Source organism: Panulirus ornatus, chromosome 23 (genome assembly GCF_036320965.1).
Source record: "Panulirus ornatus isolate Po-2019 chromosome 23, ASM3632096v1, whole genome shotgun sequence".
NCBI lineage: Eukaryota > Metazoa > Arthropoda > Malacostraca > Decapoda > Palinuridae > Panulirus > Panulirus ornatus.
Genome location: NC_092246.1, coordinates 22,866,529 through 22,886,608, shown reverse-complemented (window position 1 = coordinate 22,886,608; position 20,080 = coordinate 22,866,529). Strand labels below are relative to the sequence as shown.

The 20,080-nt window shown below is 47.5% G+C and overlaps 1 protein-coding gene across 1 annotated transcript in view; it reads left to right on the top strand.

Annotated features, from left to right (window-relative positions):
- Positions 1 to 813: 813 nt before the first annotated feature.
- The window catches only part of LOC139756916 (alpha-1A adrenergic receptor-like), a 119,573-nt gene continuing 100,306 nt past the window's right edge, over positions 814 to 20,080 (top strand). The window contains exon 1 of the mRNA XM_071676843.1: positions 814 to 4,066. Coding sequence (XP_071532944.1) covers positions 3,022 to 4,066 — 1,045 coding nt within the window. The 5' untranslated portion in view covers positions 814 to 3,021. The remainder of the gene's footprint in view (positions 4,067 to 20,080) is intronic.

Sequence of the window (20,080 nt, the reverse complement as noted above, 5' to 3'; positions counted from 1 at the left end):
GAGGAAGACATGAGAAGAAATGGCGTGTGGTATTCGATAACTTGAATCGTTGGGTTACATCCGAGTGAGTCTGTCGGTCCCCAGATCCCTGGGCTGCCATACGCTGGGCAAGACTCGAGTAATATTAATCAAGATCACCAGATGAACATATCTCGCGGTTCCCTGACATCTAGATTCAATCAGCTTCCCACGACCCAAGGCGTTAGAACACACACACACACACACACACACACACACACACACATATATATATATATATATATATATATATATATATATATATATATATATATAATCAAAATGGGTTCCCAAAACACATAACTTCCACGCTGTCATCCTGGGCCATTATAAACTCAGCAACAAATTTTCTGTTAATTTCGAATCAAATCATCAACCTAGACTCAGCGGCGCGAGGCTCGTGGCTTCCCATTTATCGCCACGAAATCTTCATCCTGAGAAATGTATCGAGTAACTTGCAGCCATAAATCATTTATAGGTAAATTCTTTATCTTTAGTAATCAGAGAATATGGGGAATTGAGGGGATATTTGTATGGTCGACTGCAACTGGTAATTGTCTCTTTAGTCTTTTCATGTATTTCTATGAATGTGATAGATACAAATATCCTATAAGTTAAAATGTGCAAAGAAATATGTGGGAGTTATTAATAGTGGGGATAAAGTTTGCTTTAGTGAGGAGGTCTGCCGCGGGATTGGCACAGCTGTGGCACAGGCCAGCACGGTGCGGGTGCGCGGCTCGCGGCCCGCGAGTAGCATGAGGGACGCTTCCCAGGTCAGTGTGGGTCACCGCGCGACACACGCCGCCCGCGGGCCGTAGTCGCTCACTTCGTGAGTCTCTCTCACACTCTGAGTGCCTCAACCTTAGGATAAACTATCTAAACATACATTTGTGAACTAACTCTATCGTACTGGTAGACAGTCAGTTAAATCTAACGTTAGCTTACACGACAAAGAAACCAGGAAAACTTTTATGAAGTTTCTCCATGAAATGTTGAGGGTAAAAGTTCCTGAAAGGTAAGAGGACGTGGCCCACCAGTGTTTACTGCCAGTACTGAGGCTGGAGATGACCTACGGTCTGTGCTTAGGAGGAGAAATACTCGAGCGATACTGAGGTGAGTTCGCGAGTCGCGAAGCTGGCGGGTAGTGGCCTGGCCGGTCCCTGGGGTGGTACTTGATGACAGCTGACCACGTCATCATCTGTCATCCCTTGCTCTTGGCACTTCCGTGGGACCTGGTGGAACATGGAGGGAGGAAAGAGTAGTGTCCCGTCAGGGATGAACAGGTATCCTTCGAGACAGTCGTGGTGTGAAGGAACTCAACACCAAAAACAGTTTAAAAGTATGGACGAAGCGTCTTGCAATCTTGTACTTTGACCGAAAAGTGTAGAACATCCGGGAAGCCAGCTGTGACCAGGTCAAGGGTCAGGAAGGGTCACTGACAGTATAGAGACGTGTTATGTTACGTTCATGAAGTTACATTAAAGACGATACACCGAGGACATTACATCATTAACTAACCAAATAACCAATTTATTCCGTCAAAAATATTCATACAGAGAAATGAAAAGATTTTCAATATTTATCTAACGGATATTCACAGAAAGTATTACTTCCTTCAAACATTACGACATATTCGTTCTCGGTCATCTTGCACAGAAAACGCGAAGCTGGGGCAAGGTTGAGGCCACGGCAAGAACATGGGAACAGGCTTGACCACGACGCCCCGCGCGGCACACGGTCACACTGGCAACAACGTGTGTCGTGCATGACGATTGCCTGTCTGTGAGGGAGATCGCCTGAGGCTCCACCACGTACACAGTGTGCAGCGCTGGGGAGACAGTATGTGCTGTCCAGGAGACAGTTTGTGGCGTTGGAGAGACAGTTTGTAGCGTTGGAGAGATAGTTTGTAGCGTTGTAGAGACGGTAGCGTCAGAGAGACACCTCGCGGTCTGGAGACAATCTTAATGCGGTAAAAATAGATTGCACTGTCGGGAAAACAGTTTACGGCCCCAGGATAGGCAGTTTGTAAAAATTGGAAACAGTTTGTGAGTTGGAGAGACGGTGAAGTATGAGTTATTTGTGATATACGACTGTTTGTGGCGTCAGACTGTTTGTGTCTTTGAAGAGGTAGCAGTTTGTAGGGACAGAGAAGCAGTTTGTAGATCATATACATCTGATATCAGAGGGACAACAGTGTTAGTTTCCAGTTTGTGGCACTGAATTTAAACAGGAGAGTCGATCTACTCTGCCAGAGAGACAAGTTTCTACCTCGATAAACTACTCACAGTACTGCGAGAGGAACTGTGAAGTTGGGAATACAGTTGACAGGCCCAGATAACAGCTTAGGCCGACAGAGGCAGTGTTCGGTGCCACACAGACGTACAGCAATAGGGCGACAAACAGGGAAGCGAGTCGGAGCTGCGACGACCAGCGTACTGCAGAATCATGAGGGGTAACTAGAGTACATCACTGGTCCAGTGTTGTTCTGGAGGACCTTAAGTCAACTTGATATTGGCATGTGTGGCACCAGACGACGTCCGACATAGACAAGATGTTGATTGCGCTGTTTGCGCGTGACGCTAAGGAAGAGTCAACGCTCAAATGACGGAGGTTTCGGGAGAATATCTGTGTCCAGTCGAGCAGTTGAGGCTGACTATCGTAGCCATCATAGTTACCCTAGATATGGCGTGCCTGTGAGCTGCATCAGGCCATCATGAACTCTGTCAACTTCACCATCAAGATCCTCAACACCTCCTGGATCTTCGACGATGATTATGACTTCGAAATCGCTCCCAGCATTCCGCCTGTCACCTCCGCCTCTCCCAACGTCACCGCCAACATCACCTCCTCCTTATCCACCCCACTGGAGAGGAGAGCGTCGAGGATGTGTCGTCCGAGGTGACCACGGAGGCGCTAGTCGAGGCCGCCGTGAAATCTGTGGTGCTGGCCAGCATCGTGGTGCTGACCATCAGTGGTAACGTGCTGGTCCTCCTTGCGGTCTTCATGTCGCGCAACCTTCGCTCTTCGACCCACTACTTGATCGTCAACCTGGCTGTGGCGGACCTCCTCCTCGGCACCACCGTCCTGCCCTTCAGCGCCACCCTCGAGGTCTCCGGCAAGTGGTACTTCGGCCAGGTGTTCTGTGAAGTGTGGGCCACGGCCGACGTCCTCTGCTGCACGGCGTCCATTTGGTCCCTCTGCGTCATCTCACTCGACCGATACATCGGCGTCACTCGACCGCTGGCCTACTCGACCATCATGACGGAGCGGCGGATGTGTGTGTTGATCGCGGCGGTGTGGGCGCTCTCCATCGTCATTTCCATCGGCCCGGCCTTTGGCTGGAAGACCCCGCCCGACCCAGACCCCACCGTCTGCACCGTCAACCAGGAGCTTGGCTACGTCCTCTTCTCCGTGACGGGGTCTTTCTACCTGCCCAGCCTGTGCATCATGGTGGTCTACTGGCGCATCTACCGTGCAGCCATCCAGCAGTCCAAGTTCCTGGAGAGCGGCGTGAAGACCACCAAGACCGCCGTCACCCTCAGAGTCCACCGCGGTGGCGACGCGAAGCTGACGCTGCGGGCGCACCGCGGGGGGATGGGCGTGGGCATCGCGGCTGGCATGGCGGCCGGGCTGGCCACGGGGGTGGGCGGCCTCAACGGCCACTGTCTGGTCAACGGCCAGGCCAAACCTGAGGAGCCCGAGGAGCCAGAGGTGGAAGAGAAGCCGCGTCTCAGGGTCCACCGCGGCAAAGGCGTGGCCAATCTGATGCCACCGACGCCGCACCTGCGGCTGGCCATGACGCCCCTCAGCTGGCACGACGGTCGGCTGACGCGGGGCAGCCGCAAAGGGCTCAGCGGGCGGCAGGAGGGCGCTGCTAACCAGCAAGACCCGGACTCACCCTCGGCGTCCCCCGAGCGCCGCCTGGCCGGCCCCCCGGGCGGCAAGATGGCTAAGTTCCGACGGCAGAAGAAGGCGGCGAAGACGCTGGGCATCGTGGTGGGCGTTTTCCTCCTGTGCTGGTTCCCCTTCTTCTTCATCTTGCCTCTCGGTGAGTACCCCAGCTGCCCCGGGGCTGTTGTAGGGACTGCTACCCCAGCTGTTCCAGGTCTATGTTAGGCCAGCACCCCAGCCGCCCAGGGGCTATGTTAGGCCTAGGTAACCAGTAAACCGGTTACTCTGGGGCTATGTTAGGAGTTGGTAACCAATACACCAATTGACCCAAGGCTATATCAGAGATCGGTAACCAAGTACCCCAGCCCTCCAGGGCTATGTTAGGGCTATGTAACCAATCTTCCCGCTACCCCCAGGGCTTTGTTAAGGCTCTAACCAGCACACTAGCTGCCCATCTCTGCTCCTCTGGCTGTGTTAGAGCCACTCACCTTTCACTAACCTTGCCTTCGGGTCAGACAAGACCTGCCGTCTCATCAGAGGGAGTGCGTCAGGATCTGGTCTCTACCGTTTCCTCCGACCACTAGACTGTGGTCATGCTCCAGGGTTACCCGACAGGAAAAGACTATCTTTGCACCATTATCGTTTATGTTGACGACACGGTATTCATGTGTGTCCAGCACTCTGAGCAGACGACCACATCACGCTTGGCCTACGGTCATATCACGGTGGAAAACATCGCATCTCGTTCGGACAGCGAAGTTAAGCAGCGTTGGGTCTGGCTAGTACTTGGACGGGTGACCACAGTACCCTTGTGTATCCTCTGCAACGCTTCACTTATATTCTCCATAACGTTCGATCACATACATACACATGTATTCTGACATTATAGCACAATACCCGGTCTGTACATGGGAATGCATAGGCAGATTAGATTATAAGAGACTGATGGTCCACAATGAGGTCATCAGGAGGAAGAAAAATGAATATCGTAGAAACAGAAGAGCAGAGCAGAGGGCACCTCTCTACCCACCTCTCCCTCCAGCTCAACTGCCGAAAGTAATATGGGAAAAATAATCATTCAATGTTATGGTAATATACTGTTTGGTAAGATATTGTTATGGAAGTCTTATAGGAAAGTTTGGACTGGAATAAAGTTCCCAAACAGTTTGCTAACATCTGTTCTGCGGCTGGATTTTGAATAAACAAAGTATAATTAATGAGAATGTTCTTTCTGACAATCTACAATGAAGAGTTCTACATTATAGGAAGCGCCACACGCCATCACAGGTTTAAGGTAAGGGGAAGAGTAATCAACGTCCACCTCTTTACCCTATAATCCACCACGAAAATTTTCTTTTAAAACTCGCTCTCACAGTTTGTGAATGATAGGGACATTAATAACACACGAGACCCGGTGATGTGGGGACCGATGAGGCTGTAATATATAGGCAATAACCTGAATATATGCCCGCCAACCCTTCAATAAGGTAGGTAAAATGTGCTCGATACCCTTGATATTTTTCATTTCTCGAAGTTCAACGATCTTTGATGTATGTACGACATCTCATAACAGACGTAAACAACCACCAATACCGGCCCACCTTCATCGAACGTACGATATCCTTCACGCATGTACGACTCGCCGATTGGTTACATTATGTTGAACACACGACTCACGGAAAAAAAGCCAGGCCTCACTAGAGCCAGTTCTTAGAAGGCAATATAAAGACGGTTAAAGCGATAAAGAAATAAACAGAGAAGAGGAAAATATGGTCTGAGTTTCGTCCATACGAAGCACCCTGGTTCAGAATCATCGTACACTCCGGCACATGAACGATACCTTTGTATTCATGCACGATAACCGTCATGGCGGTGGTGACTGCACACGGGATATGAATCCTATTATTAAGGATGGTGTAAATTTTTAACGTCAATAAGCCGATCCGCTGGGCCGGGATGAATGTAGTTTGCATAACATTATCATTGCATAATTTCGTTCATTAGTGGCGATTAAAATGCGGAAAATATAGGCGTTGACTTTACGTCCATGTTGGGGACATACACACGAACACGAATATAATAGAGACAATGTCGGTACTGATGATGATATATGGATGAAATGGTGAATATATATATATATATATATATATATATATATATATATATATATATATATATATATATATATATATATATGGGTATGTTTGAAGGAATAGTGGTTCCAACAATGTTGTATGGTTGCGAGGCGTGGGCTATGGATAGAGTGGTGCGCAGGAGGATGGATGTGCTGGAAATGAGATGTTTGAGGACAATGTGTGGTGTGAGGTGGTTTGATCGAGTAAGTAACGAAAGGGTAAGAGAGATGTGTGGAAATAAAAAGAGCGTGGTTGAGAGAGCAGAAGAGGGTGTTTTGAAATGGTTTGGGCACATGGAGAGAATGAGTGAGGAAAGATTGACCAAGAGGATATATGTGTCGGAGGTGGAGGGAACGAGGAGAAGAGGGAGACCAAATTGGAGGTGGAAGGATGGAGTGAAAAAGATTTTGTGTGATCGGGGCCTGAACATGCAGGAGGGTGAAAGGAGGGCAAGGAATAGAGTGAATTGGAGCGATGTGGTATACCGGGGTTGACGTGCTGTCAGTGGATTGAATCAGGGCATGTGAAGCGTCTGGGGTAAACCATGGAAAGCTGTGTAGGTATGTATATTTGCGTGTGTGGACGTATGTATATACATGTGTATGGGGGTGGGTTGGGCTATTTCTTTCGTCTGTTTCCTTGCGCTACCTCGCAAACGCGGGAGACAGCGACAAAGCAAAAAAAAAAAAAAAAATATATATATATATATTTGTCTTTTCCCTGCGTAAGCAAGGTAACGCCAGGAACAGACGGCAAGCGTCCTTATTCACGCACACTCACTCTCAGTACGTCATGCGTAATGAGCCAAAACTGGACCCACTGTCCACAGATAAGCCCCACACACTTTACTGTGGTGTCTTCGGGCCGTTTCATATGCCCTGGTTCAGCCCACTGACTGCATGTACCCTCCTGTATACCACTTTGTTCTTATTCTCCTTTATCCCATGCATGCCTCACACCCTCCTGTATGTTCACTCCACGATAAATCAAAACATCTTTCACTTCTCTCTCTCTCTCTCTCTATCTCTCTCTCTCTCTCTCTCTCTCTCTCTCTCTCTCTCTCTCTCTCTCTCTCTCTCTCTAGCTTACAGGTGCACCATATAACTCACTTTTATTCTCACCCACACCAGTCACACCAATACATTTGTACACCTCCTCCTTCAGCTGCAGTGCCACCCTCTCCTTTGCTCTTGTCCTCACACTAACCCCAGACTTTATCCACAGGACATTTCCAAGTCATTCTTTCCCCTTCCCCTTGAGCTCAATCTGAGCTTGAGGAAGACGGGATGAGAGAAGAGAAACTGGAAAAAAAAAGAGCTTAGTACGGTAAAGCGAAGCGAGATCAGAGGGAAATGAGCTGAGAAAGGAGGAGATTTATCTCTGATATGAGTCAGGGGATAAGGGAACTATTTTCATCTCATTTCAAAAAGACGTTGTAGCCGAGTCTTGAAGAGGTCCACACTCGGAGTTGAGAGGGCCGGCCCTCCCCTCTGGTGTTGGGTAACGGCGGCCCTCAGAGGTCGGCTGAGTGTGAGGGCTTGGGTTAGGTCTCTCCAGTGAGGCTCCACGGCCCTCAGGGCTCTCGAGGAGGGGCCCCTGAGAGCCCTAGAGGGTAGGGTAGTGGAGGAGGAGTGACGCAAGGGTGTGACGGGAAAACAAAACGGGTGAATTAACTTTCGGGATAATCGATGTCCCGTGACGTCTCATTTTAGGGATAATTTGATGTCCCCAGCGTCACTTGTGGGACAGATCGAGGCATCTGTGTGTCACTTTAGGGATAATTTTAGGCGGTTACGCGGGACACCAGTGATAATCATAGATGCGTCGCTTTAGGATTAATTCTACGTAAATGCTTGAATTCATGAATTATTATATGCAATCAAATGTCACAGTATTTTAGGGATAATTCTAGAAACTTCAGTCACTTTAGGGATGACTTCAGCTACTTACACGTCACTTTAGGGGTAATGTGAGCTACCTACACGGCACTTTAGGGTAATGTCAGCTACTTACACGTCACTTTAGGGGTAACTTAAGGCAGTTATGTGTCCATTTTTGGGATAGGGAGAGCGGCACAGTTCATCTAAGCTCAGCTGATGATGAACTTCCTGAAAGTAAGATTTCTTAAGTGTAAGTCATGTTTATAAAGTGTAAGTAATGCGTGTCAAGTATAAATGATGCTTCTTAAGTGCCTCCCAGGGATGACCTTGTTGTATTGAAACGTTGAAGGCAAAACATTTTAGTAGCGTTACTGTGTTGAAGTTTATGTTGATGGTTCTGAGATCTCGAGCTGAGGATCACCATCAGAGGTGAAGACGCGACGGCAAGAATCACCATAACAACCTACTCCCGTTTTCTTCCCTCCTCGGCCAACATGAGTCACAGGCTGGGACGCTATATGGGGAAGACCAGAAAATACAGAACCAGATAGACGAAGATGTCTGCTAGAGGATAGTAAGGGGGATAGTAAACTTATCATCCCACCCACAGACAGGATAGTGAGGCAGGAGGCTCCTCCCCACCCATCACCACAGAGGGAGGCAGGATAGTGAGGCAGGAGGCTCCTCCCCAACCATCACCACAGAGGGAGGCAGGATAGTGAGGCAGGAGGCTCCTCCCCAACCATCACCACAGAGGGAGGCAGGATAGTGAGGCAGTATGGTAGATACAAGGCAGGGGAAAGGTGCAGGAGGGTCGGTGTGGTGACATACAGAGGGAGAGTTGACTATGCTCTCTTTAGACCATCTCTCGTGGTGAGGACTTGGGAAGAGTGGGAGGGGGTATTAAAGGTTGGCTGCTATTGGCTCCATAAACTGTTTGGTGTGGCATTAGGCAGGGATCGTATGGGATGCGCTGGGAGATTACCTCCAGTGAGGGAGGTGCGTGGGTGGTGCAGGGAATTGCGTAGGGGATGGAGGAGGTGCGTGGGAGGTGGAGGGAGGGTATGATGGTGGCTGTGGTGAGGGGCAGGAAGGTAAGGTGGTAAATGCAAGGTTCACGTAAATTCAGGTGACTGACAATTACATTGCTTCCCCCTGGGATACAATTCACCAACAGATACATACTTATACATCATCTTATACCTATGTATACGTACGAAGACCAGGGAGTACACAAATGATAATACATAAACACAGAATCATGTATACACATGTATTATTAACCGTATTCAACCCACAAAACCTTAAATTTACAGGTATACCTAAGAATACAAGCTATACACAAGAGATCAGGCCTCACGAGTGTAGAACTCACTCCCTTTACTGTACAAACAAGTAATAAGACTCATTCATGTATACATTCATACACACAAACAACCCCATACACACACGTATGTACAGACAGACAGATGCCCACATATAAACACACATACGTTCTCCCATATTTCGTCCGGTGTTCGTCAGGAGATCTGAACCAAGCTCCCCTGCACGATGGTCTTCCTCGCCTGGTCCAGGGGAGATGTGACCCAACACTAACCTCAAGCCTTTACGAGGGTTTCCAACCCCGCAGTATCTCACCCTCCACGTTTGGAACCTCACCAAAACAGAATCTGATCCTTGAAGAGGAGTTGCTCTTCTCCGTCCAGCTACAGGACTATGATCCTAGCATTTATTACGACTGATTTCTTGAACGTTGTCATAAACAGACGGCTTTTCCATCACTGGGGAACATCTGTTCACCTCCCACATCTGTGCCACCTCCCATATCTGTGCCACCTCCCACATCTGTGCCACCTCCCACATCTGTGCCACCTCCCACATCTGTGCCACCTCCCACATCTGTTCACCTCCCACATCTGTGCCACCTCCCACATCTGTGCCACCTCCCACATCTGTGCCACCTCCCACATCTGTTCACCTCCCACATCTGTGCCACCTCCCACATCTGTGCCACCTCCCACATCTGTTCACCTCCCACATCTGTGCCACCTCCCACATCTGTTCACCTCCCACATCTGTGCCACCTCCCACATCTGTGCCACCTCCCACATCTGTGCCATCTCCCACAGGGTAACACGGCAAGCATGGCTTCCTTGAATGTAAGAATTCGCGAGTGTTATTACGTAAGACCGACGACACAACATAGCAATTCCGGGAACCGGGTTTTGTACATGTGTACACATACGTTTCTTCGTGTGCATCTATGTAAATACACACACGGAGAAATGTATGCACACACACAGACACAAAACCCGGTTGTCAGAGCCGGTGTTTCGTGTGCGTGAACGTGTGTGTATGCGTGGACGTGTGTGTATGTGTGAACGTGTGTGTGTGTACATGTAGTTATCTAGAAATGTATCTGTGTGAGTCTTACAATGAATATTTGAGTTCATGTCTGTGCATATTATACATCTTAGGATGTATGTATACATGAATATTCATACATCCCGGCCGGCTACACACCTCACCCCCCCATCCCCACCTCCCCTTCTTCCCCACACCGCCTGAGAGAGGCCAAAGGTCACCAAGGAAGCTGAGGTCACGGGGAAGGTCACCAGTGTGCCAGACCTGCTGAGCAGACACTGTAGGTGGCCAACAAGCTCCTCCCTCCTACAGTGTCTGGCTGAGGCGAGAGCTGACCTCAGCTGCTGAGGAGACGTTATCAAAGTCGTGGCTTGGGTCCGTCTGGTCCTCACTGGCTGAGAGGAAAAGTGCAGCCCGTCAGGGTCAGGAGGCTGAGGACGCCACTGTGAGGTCTGTGTAGCCCTCAGCTCTCCAGCAGCCAGCAGGTCTGGCTGAGAGAGGTGGCACTACTACTCATCTCCTGTATACTCCAGAGGTATATATATATATATATATATATATATATATATATATATATATATATATATATATATATATATATATATATATATATATATGAAAATCTGAACTATAGTGATTTAGTTAACATTGTACTATTCATCATAATAATAACTTCCCTGTCCGAGGCATTATAGACTCGTTGTGTTCCGGAGACGGTCATTAAGACTCCAGGAGGTAGAGTACCTGAACGCAACTCTAAACTGTTCACTACAGCAGTAACAACAGCGGCCACTCACCCTCAAGCGCAGCAGTTTAACGTAACTTATTATAGGTCGGCCTGCCCACGCGCCCAGCACAGGGCCAAGTTAGTTGTAAATGGCGGAGAAGCTGTGAAGGAAGTCGTGCCTCGCTTAATGTGTGTGTGTGTGTGTGTGTGTGTGTGTGAGAGAGAGAGAGAGAGAGAGAGAGAGAGAGAGAGAGAGAGAGAGAGAGAGAGAGAGAGAGAGAGAGAGAGAGAGAGAGAGAGAGAGAGAGAGAGATGTGTAAGGGGGAGAGGGCACAGACAAGTGAGGCCAGTGCACAAGGCATGAAACATAAAGGAATTCTGGGAGGGAATTAGAGAAGGAACTAAACATTGGATGTGGCCAGGAGGAAGATTAAAATGTGTGCAGAGATTATGGGAGGACCAGCCGGGCAGCCAGGGAGGAGGAGGAGGAATAGGAGGAGGCGAGGCAAGGATACTGCAACTCGGGCACAGGGCCAAAGTAAGGATGAGGAACTGCTGCATCACGCTGACGAAGGGCTGGGGAGGTGCTGACGAAGGGCTGGGATAGGTGCTGACGAAGGGCTGGGGAGGTGCTGACGAAGGGCTGGGGAGGTGCTGACGAAGGGCTGGGGAGGTGCTGACGAAGGGCTGGGAGGAGCTGACGAAGGGCTGGAGAGGTGCTGACGAAGGGCTGGGGAGGTGCTGACGAAGGGCTGGAGAGGTGCTGACGAAAGGCTGGGGAGGTGCTGACGAAGGGCTGGGGAGGTGCTGACGAAGGGCTGGAGAGGAGCTGACGAAGGGCTGGGAGGTGCTGACGAAGGGCTGGGGAGGAATCCAGAACGAAATGTTTGGTGATGGAGGTGACTGACACGTTAAGTGGTAATGACAAAGTGGTTCCTGGTAAGTGGACAGAACGATGAAATACAGAGGAATTCAACCAACAACAGACCATTGGATCCTTGCTAGGGTGTTTGTGGTGGTGAAGGGCATCAGAAACCATCAGGTTAGTGTGGTAAGAGACGGGCAGGGATACAGAAGGACAACCTCAGAGGTGACACAAGGTCTTCACCAACCCGCCATCAGAGGATATAGGAAGCTCTTAGAATTCCGTGTTAAAGCGGACCGATCCACATTACTACTTCCCAATGAGGTAAGGGAGGTGGGAGAGGCCCCGAGGTGGCTACGGCAGAGCAGAGCGACGCTCGGCTGACCCTACCTGAATGCTGGTTATGTAAATTATCTAGAAAATGTTGAACAACAGGAAAGTAAAAGGAAGATGACAGGATATAACATGATGGGATATATAAGAAGAGAGGAAGTGAACGAATGAGACTAGGGAAACATTATGGCGGACGTGGTCGGGTTCACCAGTCACAGGCGAAGCTTTGGTAGTTCTAAGGTTCGGTTCACGAACCAGACGACTCGAACGTCTCGAACCAGGAGGATGTGGCAGCCAGCTCAAATTCGTTCACCCACGCCCGTGGCGTCTTTACATATCGGTCACGTCTCGCCCAAATTATCCCGCAAGAAAGTAAAAAAAAAATCGTAACCTCCCGTCGCTGGTCCTCCTGGTAAACGAAGCAATTCTAAAGGATGATTATTTTTCACATTTGAACGATGGAAAATGACATTTCCCTGAGCAAGGCTTAGAAGAGAAAGAAAAATAATAACAGAGAGAGAGAGAGAGAGAGAGAGAGAGAGAGAGAGAGAGAGAGAGAGAGAGAATATATATAAAAAAGAGAGCAAATAAAGGTTTGAAGCACCACGGGCCTCGGATACGAGACTGACTCGAATTGTCTATTTGAACTCTTGTTTATTTACTTCCAGTGTTCCAGCTCTCCTGTTTTATATTCTTTTACGTTATATTATTATCTCCATGTTATTATTATTATTATTATCATTTATGATTATTATTATTATTATTATTATTATTATTATTATTATTATTATTATTATCATTATTATCATTATTATTATTATTATTATTATTATTATTATTATTATTATCATCATCATCACCATTATATACCTATCTCCTTGCACAGACTCAATCTTGCCTTATAATGACTAGATCACTTGGTCTCCTTTCCCCAGACCACCTTGCTGCTCCCTTCACTCCTCACACTAACCCGTGGATAATGTGGCAACTGAGGGTATAGTCTGGGGTCTTGGGGTCCCTGGCGTAAATGCAGAAGTAGAGACGCTTCTCAAGTCGTGTTCTGAAAGTGGAATGATAATAATCTGGAACTAAGGTGAGCTTGTTGGTGTGAACGTGTTCGAGTGCGATGGGAGGTGGAATGTTGGACTGTCTCTCGGTTGAGGCGACTGTGAAAGTTAAAGTTGGATTTAAAGAAAGAGGAAATGACATAAGTGTATGAAGAAATGGTGGAAGTGAGCAAAAGCGTTAAATTATCCTGAGTGAAGAGATACCAAAAGCGACTGCGTGGAGAATGACACAGAGTGAGAGTAAAGTAAACCAGGGAAGTGGTAGAGGAATGGGACGAACTCAGCGAAACAATGCTGAGGCGTGTAGGTGTAATGTGTGGCGCGCGGGAAGTGTGATGTGGAAGTGTGAGAAAGAGGAGCGAGTGGTGGAACGATAAAGTAAAATATCTCATGAAAGAGAAAAGGGAAGCATGTGGACGGTGTTTGCAGGGAAGGAGTGCAAGTGATTGAGAAGAGTACGAGAGAAAGCGGCGGGAGTTCAAGAGAATGGCATGAGAACTGATAAAGGAGGGTAGATCTGAGATGGGAAGGAAGAGATCGATGAATATGAGATGTGTTCGGAGGCGAACAATGTGAAGAAAAAGAAGAAAAAGTATTTTGATGGACTGCTGAATGCATCAGATCTGAAGACGATGGACAGCGGGTGTTTGTGACGAGGGGTAGCATGTATCAATACATCCAGGCTCTCCTTTCCATCATATCCACTACATGATGTACCTACACTATTCCCTGTGCTACCCCAACATCGCCGGTGATGTATGCAATATATTTCCATTTCCGATACCCATCTCTCTCTCTCTCTCTCTCTCTCTCTCTCTCTCTCTCTCTCTCTCTCTCTCTCTCTCTCTCTCTCTCCTGTATAACCTTATGCATCTTTTCCTTCTTCTATCCCGTCCGTTCCCTCGGGGGTCCGGCCAGGGGCACGCACAAGGACGCTCCCGGACACCGTCTCGCTGACTGGCTGAGGTCCTACCCGCTCAGGGTCGCGTCCCGGGTTGAGTGATGGGGTCCTCGGTGGTGGAAATCAGGAATGTGATTGAAGAAGGCCGGCCAATATACGTCAGTGCCTCAAGAGGAAAAAATAAAAGACAGTTTCGGCGCGGAAACTGAACCTTTCAATGTGAGACAAGATGCCAGGAAGAAGACCCCACGGACCCAAGTGGTAAGAAAAGGCGAGACGAGAGAGAGAGAGAGAGAGAGAGAGAGAGAGAGAGAGAGAGAGAGAGAGAGAGAGAGAGAGAGGGGGGGGGGGAATTGGAAGGGGTTGGTGGAGAGGGGAAGCTTCATGCATCGTCAAGATTCACTCCAGCAGAAGACCTCAACGTGACAATGAAGGAGGCTTTATTTACGGCTTCTCAGGGGGGCGGGGAAGCCCGCAGGAACGGAGCTTTAGGAAGAGAACACATTGAAGTACCGTCCTCTCTCTCTCTCTCTCTCTCTCTCTCTCTCTCTCTCTCTCTCTCTCTCTCTCTCTCTCTCTCTCTCTCTCTCTCTCTCTCTCTCTCTCTCTCTCTCTCTCTCTCTCTCTCTCTCTCTCTCTCACACCCCCTGCCCTTCATCATAAAAGCCATTACTGTGTACAAGATTACCCTCATTTTAGGAAAACAAAATCATTTTTCGATGGATCTATATTCTATAGTGTAGTCACCGTTCTCTGTTCCGTCTCTGACAACCTCCACCAACGCTCACCACAACACACACACACACACACTTGTTGTATCTAATGGTCAATAAGGTGACAAAGGTCATCAATTAATTCACGAAGGTCATCAGTAAGTTGACGATTTGGAGAAAAAAAAAATAGGGAATTATCTGGTTGGATAAGGTCAGTGTTGCCAACCCAAATGAGAATCTCATTATGAAGGACCGCCTCCCAGACCCCCGGCATTATCGTACGCCGGACGTCCGCTGTCGTACGTCAGCAGAGGTTGTCGAACTCTTCCTCCTGAGAATCGTTTCACCTCACGTCAGCAGAACTTGTTGGACTGTTCTGTGTTTCATTCATTTTTTTCTTCTTCAGCAAAAGAATTTGTTTACCATTCTTCGTGATCTGTCCAAATTCAGGAGAGATCAATAACCGAGTTTTCCCGGTGACTCTTCGTGTGAACACTAACAACGGGGTTTTTTTTCGTTTTTCCGTGACGTCATGTACAATATTTTAATAGAAAAACGTACATTTTTCTTTTTAGAATCTCTCTCTCTCTCTCTCTCTCTCTCTCTCTCTCTCTCTCTCTCTCTCTCTCTCTCTCTCTCTCTCTCTCCTTCCCTTCATGACGTAGGACAACACGCCTCTCTGGTCATAACACTGACAGACCTTCTTAAGAAGATTGCCAAATCCTAAGTCTGGGTCACGCCTGCCGCTGTCTTCTGTGCCCTGGTAGTTACCGTCTGTGCCCTGGTAGTTACCGTCTGTGCCCTGGTAGTTACCGTCCGTGCCCTGGTAGTTACCGTCTGTGCCCTGGTAGTTACCGTCTGTGCCCTGGAAGCACATTAGATTAACGGGTTTTTAAGGCAGCGTTCCCTCAAGAATGCAGGAATGATTACTGGATGATTACTGACGAGTGATTACTGGATGATTACTGACGAGTGATTACTGGATGATTACTGACGAGTGATTACTGGATAATTACTGACGAGTGATTACTGGATGATTACTGACGAGTGATTACTGGATGATTACTGACGAGTGATTACTGGATAATTACTGACGAGTGATTACTGGATGATTACTGACGAGTGATTACTGGATAATTACTGACGAGTGATTACTGGATAATTACTGACGAGTGATTACTGGATGATTACTGACGAGTGATTACTGGATAATTACTGACGAGTGATTACTGGATAATTACTGACGAGTGATTACTGGATGATTACTGACGAGTGATTACTGGATGATTACTGACGAGTGATTACTGGATAATTACTGACGAGTGATTACTGGATGATTACTGACGAGTGATTACTGGATAATTACTGACGAGTGATTACTGGATAATTACTGACGAGTGATTACTGGATGATTACTGACGAGTGATTACTGGATGATTACTGACGAGTGATTACTGGATGATTACTGACGAGTGATTACTGGATGATTACTGACGAGTGATTACTGGATAATTACTGACGAGTGATTACTGGATAATTACTGACGAGTGATTACTGGATAATTACTGACGAGTGATTACTGGATAATTACTGACGAGTGATTACTGGATGATTACTGACGAGTGATTACTGGATGATTACTGACGAGTGATTACTGGATAATTACTGACGAGTGATTACTGGATGATTACTGACGAGTGATTACTGGATGATTACTGACGAGTGATTACTGGATGATTACTGACGAGTGATTACTGGATGATTACTGACGAGTGATTACTGGATAATTACTGACGAGTGATTACTGGATAATTACTGACGAGTGATTACTGGATAATTACTGACGAGTGATTACTGGATAATTACTGACGAGTGATTACTGGATGATTACTGACGAGTGATTACTGGATGATTACTGACGAGTGATTACTGGATAATTACTGACGAGTGATTACTGGATGATTACTGACGAGTGATTACTGGATGATTACTGACGAGTGATTACTGGATAATTACTGACGAGTGATTACTGGATGATTACTGACGAGTGATTACTGGATAATTACTGACGAGTGATTACTGGATAATTACTGACGAGTGATTACTGGATGATTACTGACGAGTGATTACTGGATAATTACTGACGAGTGATTACCAACCAGAAGATCGTTGGTGTTTCTCTTATTGTTGATCTTTACATGTGTTTGTATACAGGTCATTTTACCTTCGCGGTCACATGTGTCTGTCTATCCTAACCATCTATCCTGCTGGCACGTGATCTATTATTATATCTACTCTCTCGCTATCGTCTTCCTCTGGCTATCGTCTTCGCTATCGTCTTCCTCTCGCTATCGTCTTCGTCTCGCTATCTTCTTCCTCTCGCTATCGTCTTCGTCTCGCTATCTTCTTCCTCTGGCTATCGTCTTCGCTATCGTCTTCCTCTCGCTATCGTCTTTCGTCCAAGACCTGCAGCCAGACGATATTTTTTTTCTGTAGGCTGATCGTCTTGAGCCTTCATGTGAGGTAACTCTGGTCCTGGGAAATAAATGTGCCACTGATTCTGACACCCGTGACACCATCTCCCTCTGACACCCGTGACACCATCTCCCTCTGACACCCTGACACCATCTCCCTCTGACACCCCAGACACCATCTCCCTCTGACACCCCTGACACTATCTCCCTCTGACACCCCTGACACCATCTCCCTCTGACACCCCTGACACCATCTCCCTCTGACACCCCTGACACCACCCGCCGCTGCCAACCTCCTCCATGATAACTAAGGGCCAGATCTCGTAGCAAACTGATATCCTGTCCATATGTTATCTTTCTGCCATCCTGAACAATGATAGGCTATCGACCTCCTCTCTGCCTCAGTTGTGGACCTGAATTGATCGTCGTAGTTCACGATAACGCCGCGAGATAAGGTCGTTGGGACACGTAGGTCAGAGGTCATGGCCTGGCTGGCGATAAGGGTGTTGGGATCCAGAGGTCAGAGGTCACGGGGAGGCTGGAGGGAGAGAGAGTTTGTGGCTTCACATGACGATGGCAACAGATGAAAGACTTGGTCTCAAGAAATTTGGATTATTTACGAACAGTGAAAAGAAATTTATGAAATAGTTATGTCAAAGGTCACTGTTGTAGAACACACACACACACACACACACACACACACACACACACACACACACACACACACACACACAGGACGTATATCTCTCAATCTTTGTTTGGGTCACCAGCCAGCGGCGTGTCGCAAGGGTCGACCCTGGGACCTTTCCTCTTCTTGTTGTGTTCACACGACGTGTCAGGTGGGCTGGCCTCCCACCTGCACATGTATGTGGATGACGCCACACAGGGTCACGAGGCCAGACGTGAAGGTGGCTGCATCACATCACAAGGGACACTTGACACATTCCATAAGTTGTTCCCCCACATCATCGGTGAAATTCGACCCGAGTAAATGTAAAGGAGATGAGAAACAGCGAAGGAAGTTGCCATATGAGGATCATATAGAAGGAAATAATGTCCGTGACTGAATGTGTGAGATGTTCACGAATTAGGTCAAGGCAGGGAGAGAGGAAGACAGAGTGGAAAGAGAAGGTCCAGAGGAGGACAACAAATATGGTACCAGAAATATACAGAACTGGAATATATATATATATATATATATATATATATATATATATATATATATATATATATATATATATATATATATATATATATATTCGAGTGAGTATGTATATAAGAGTGTACGAGATGCAGGAGTGAGGAGAATAGGTCACAAGAGGCAGCACACAAGCTTCCATGTTTCCCGCCCCTCGACTCCAGCCTCTTCAGGCAAGACACAAATCAACAGGTCTTGTCGCCTCACCCGAGCTACCACCGGGCGTCTGGAACCTCCACGGACCTCCTGGGTCCCTGGAACCTTCCATCCGTCTCCTGTGAGGCTTCCATCTGAGCTGGACGGTCGGACGTGGCTGTGAATGGGCGACGGAAGGTGCCCAGGAAGGATAAAGACGGCCCCCCCCCCCTTTTTTCTCTTTTTTGGGGGCCCAATTCGCAAAAAAGGCTGAAGATGAACATAAACCCCCCCCCCCTCTCTCTCCCCTTTTCCTCCCTCGCTGCAGAGAAAAAGAAAAGAGAGAGAGGAAAAAGAGAAAAGAGAAAAGAGAGAAAAGAAAAAGAGAGAGAGAGAGAAAAGAAAACCGTGGGGGAAACCCAAAACCCAAACCCTACACGTTCAGCTGAAGTACGTGATCATTGTGATCATTATCATCATTAAAGTTCAGTTAATCATTTCAGAAGTTATGATGATCACTTTAATAGATCAATGTGAGTTCAGAGTTGATCCCTTGATGATGACTACAACATAGTTCTTGGTTACCACAGGTCAACTCCCGGGCACAACACGAAAGCACAGGGCCTTGGTTTAGTAGCCCAAAAGTGATGGCTTTGGGCCCCCAAACAAAAGACGTAATGCTAGAATACAAAGCATATCAAGGTTAAAGTTTTCTTAACACCTGACCCCCCCCCCCCACGAGAAAACTTTTTTGTAAAAAATTCGAAAAATGACCTTAAAACCAGGGGAAAAACAAGAAACCCCCAAATTCAATGACAACACCAATCAAAAAAGACAACCCCAATACAAAAAAATCCTACATTACAGTGATAACCCAGATACGATGAAAACCCACTGAATACAATGACAACCCCCGAAATACAATGACAACCCCCGAAATACAATGACAACCCCCGAAAAACAATGACAACCCCCGAAATTTTAAAAAGGAACCCCCAAAACGCCCCCCCCCCCAAAAAAACAATGACAACCCCCGAAAAACAATGACACAAACACACACACACACACACACACACACACACACACACACACATACAGTAGATCACTAGAGTTCTTCCTTGTCTCCACCGACGTATTTGTCACACCAACGGAGCCGCGCGAGTTTACAGTCCATGTTGTCCCCACCAAGGTGAGGTCGCCCCGTGTGTGGTGTGTGTGTGTGTGTGTGTGTGTGTGTGTGTGTGTGTGTGTAGCTTACATAAAGCTACATACATACATACATATATACATACATACATAGGAAGATTTACGTGTCAGAAGGTCTGGAAGTCTGAGATGAGGGTCATTCCTATACCAAGTGAGGAAGACAAACCACTGAA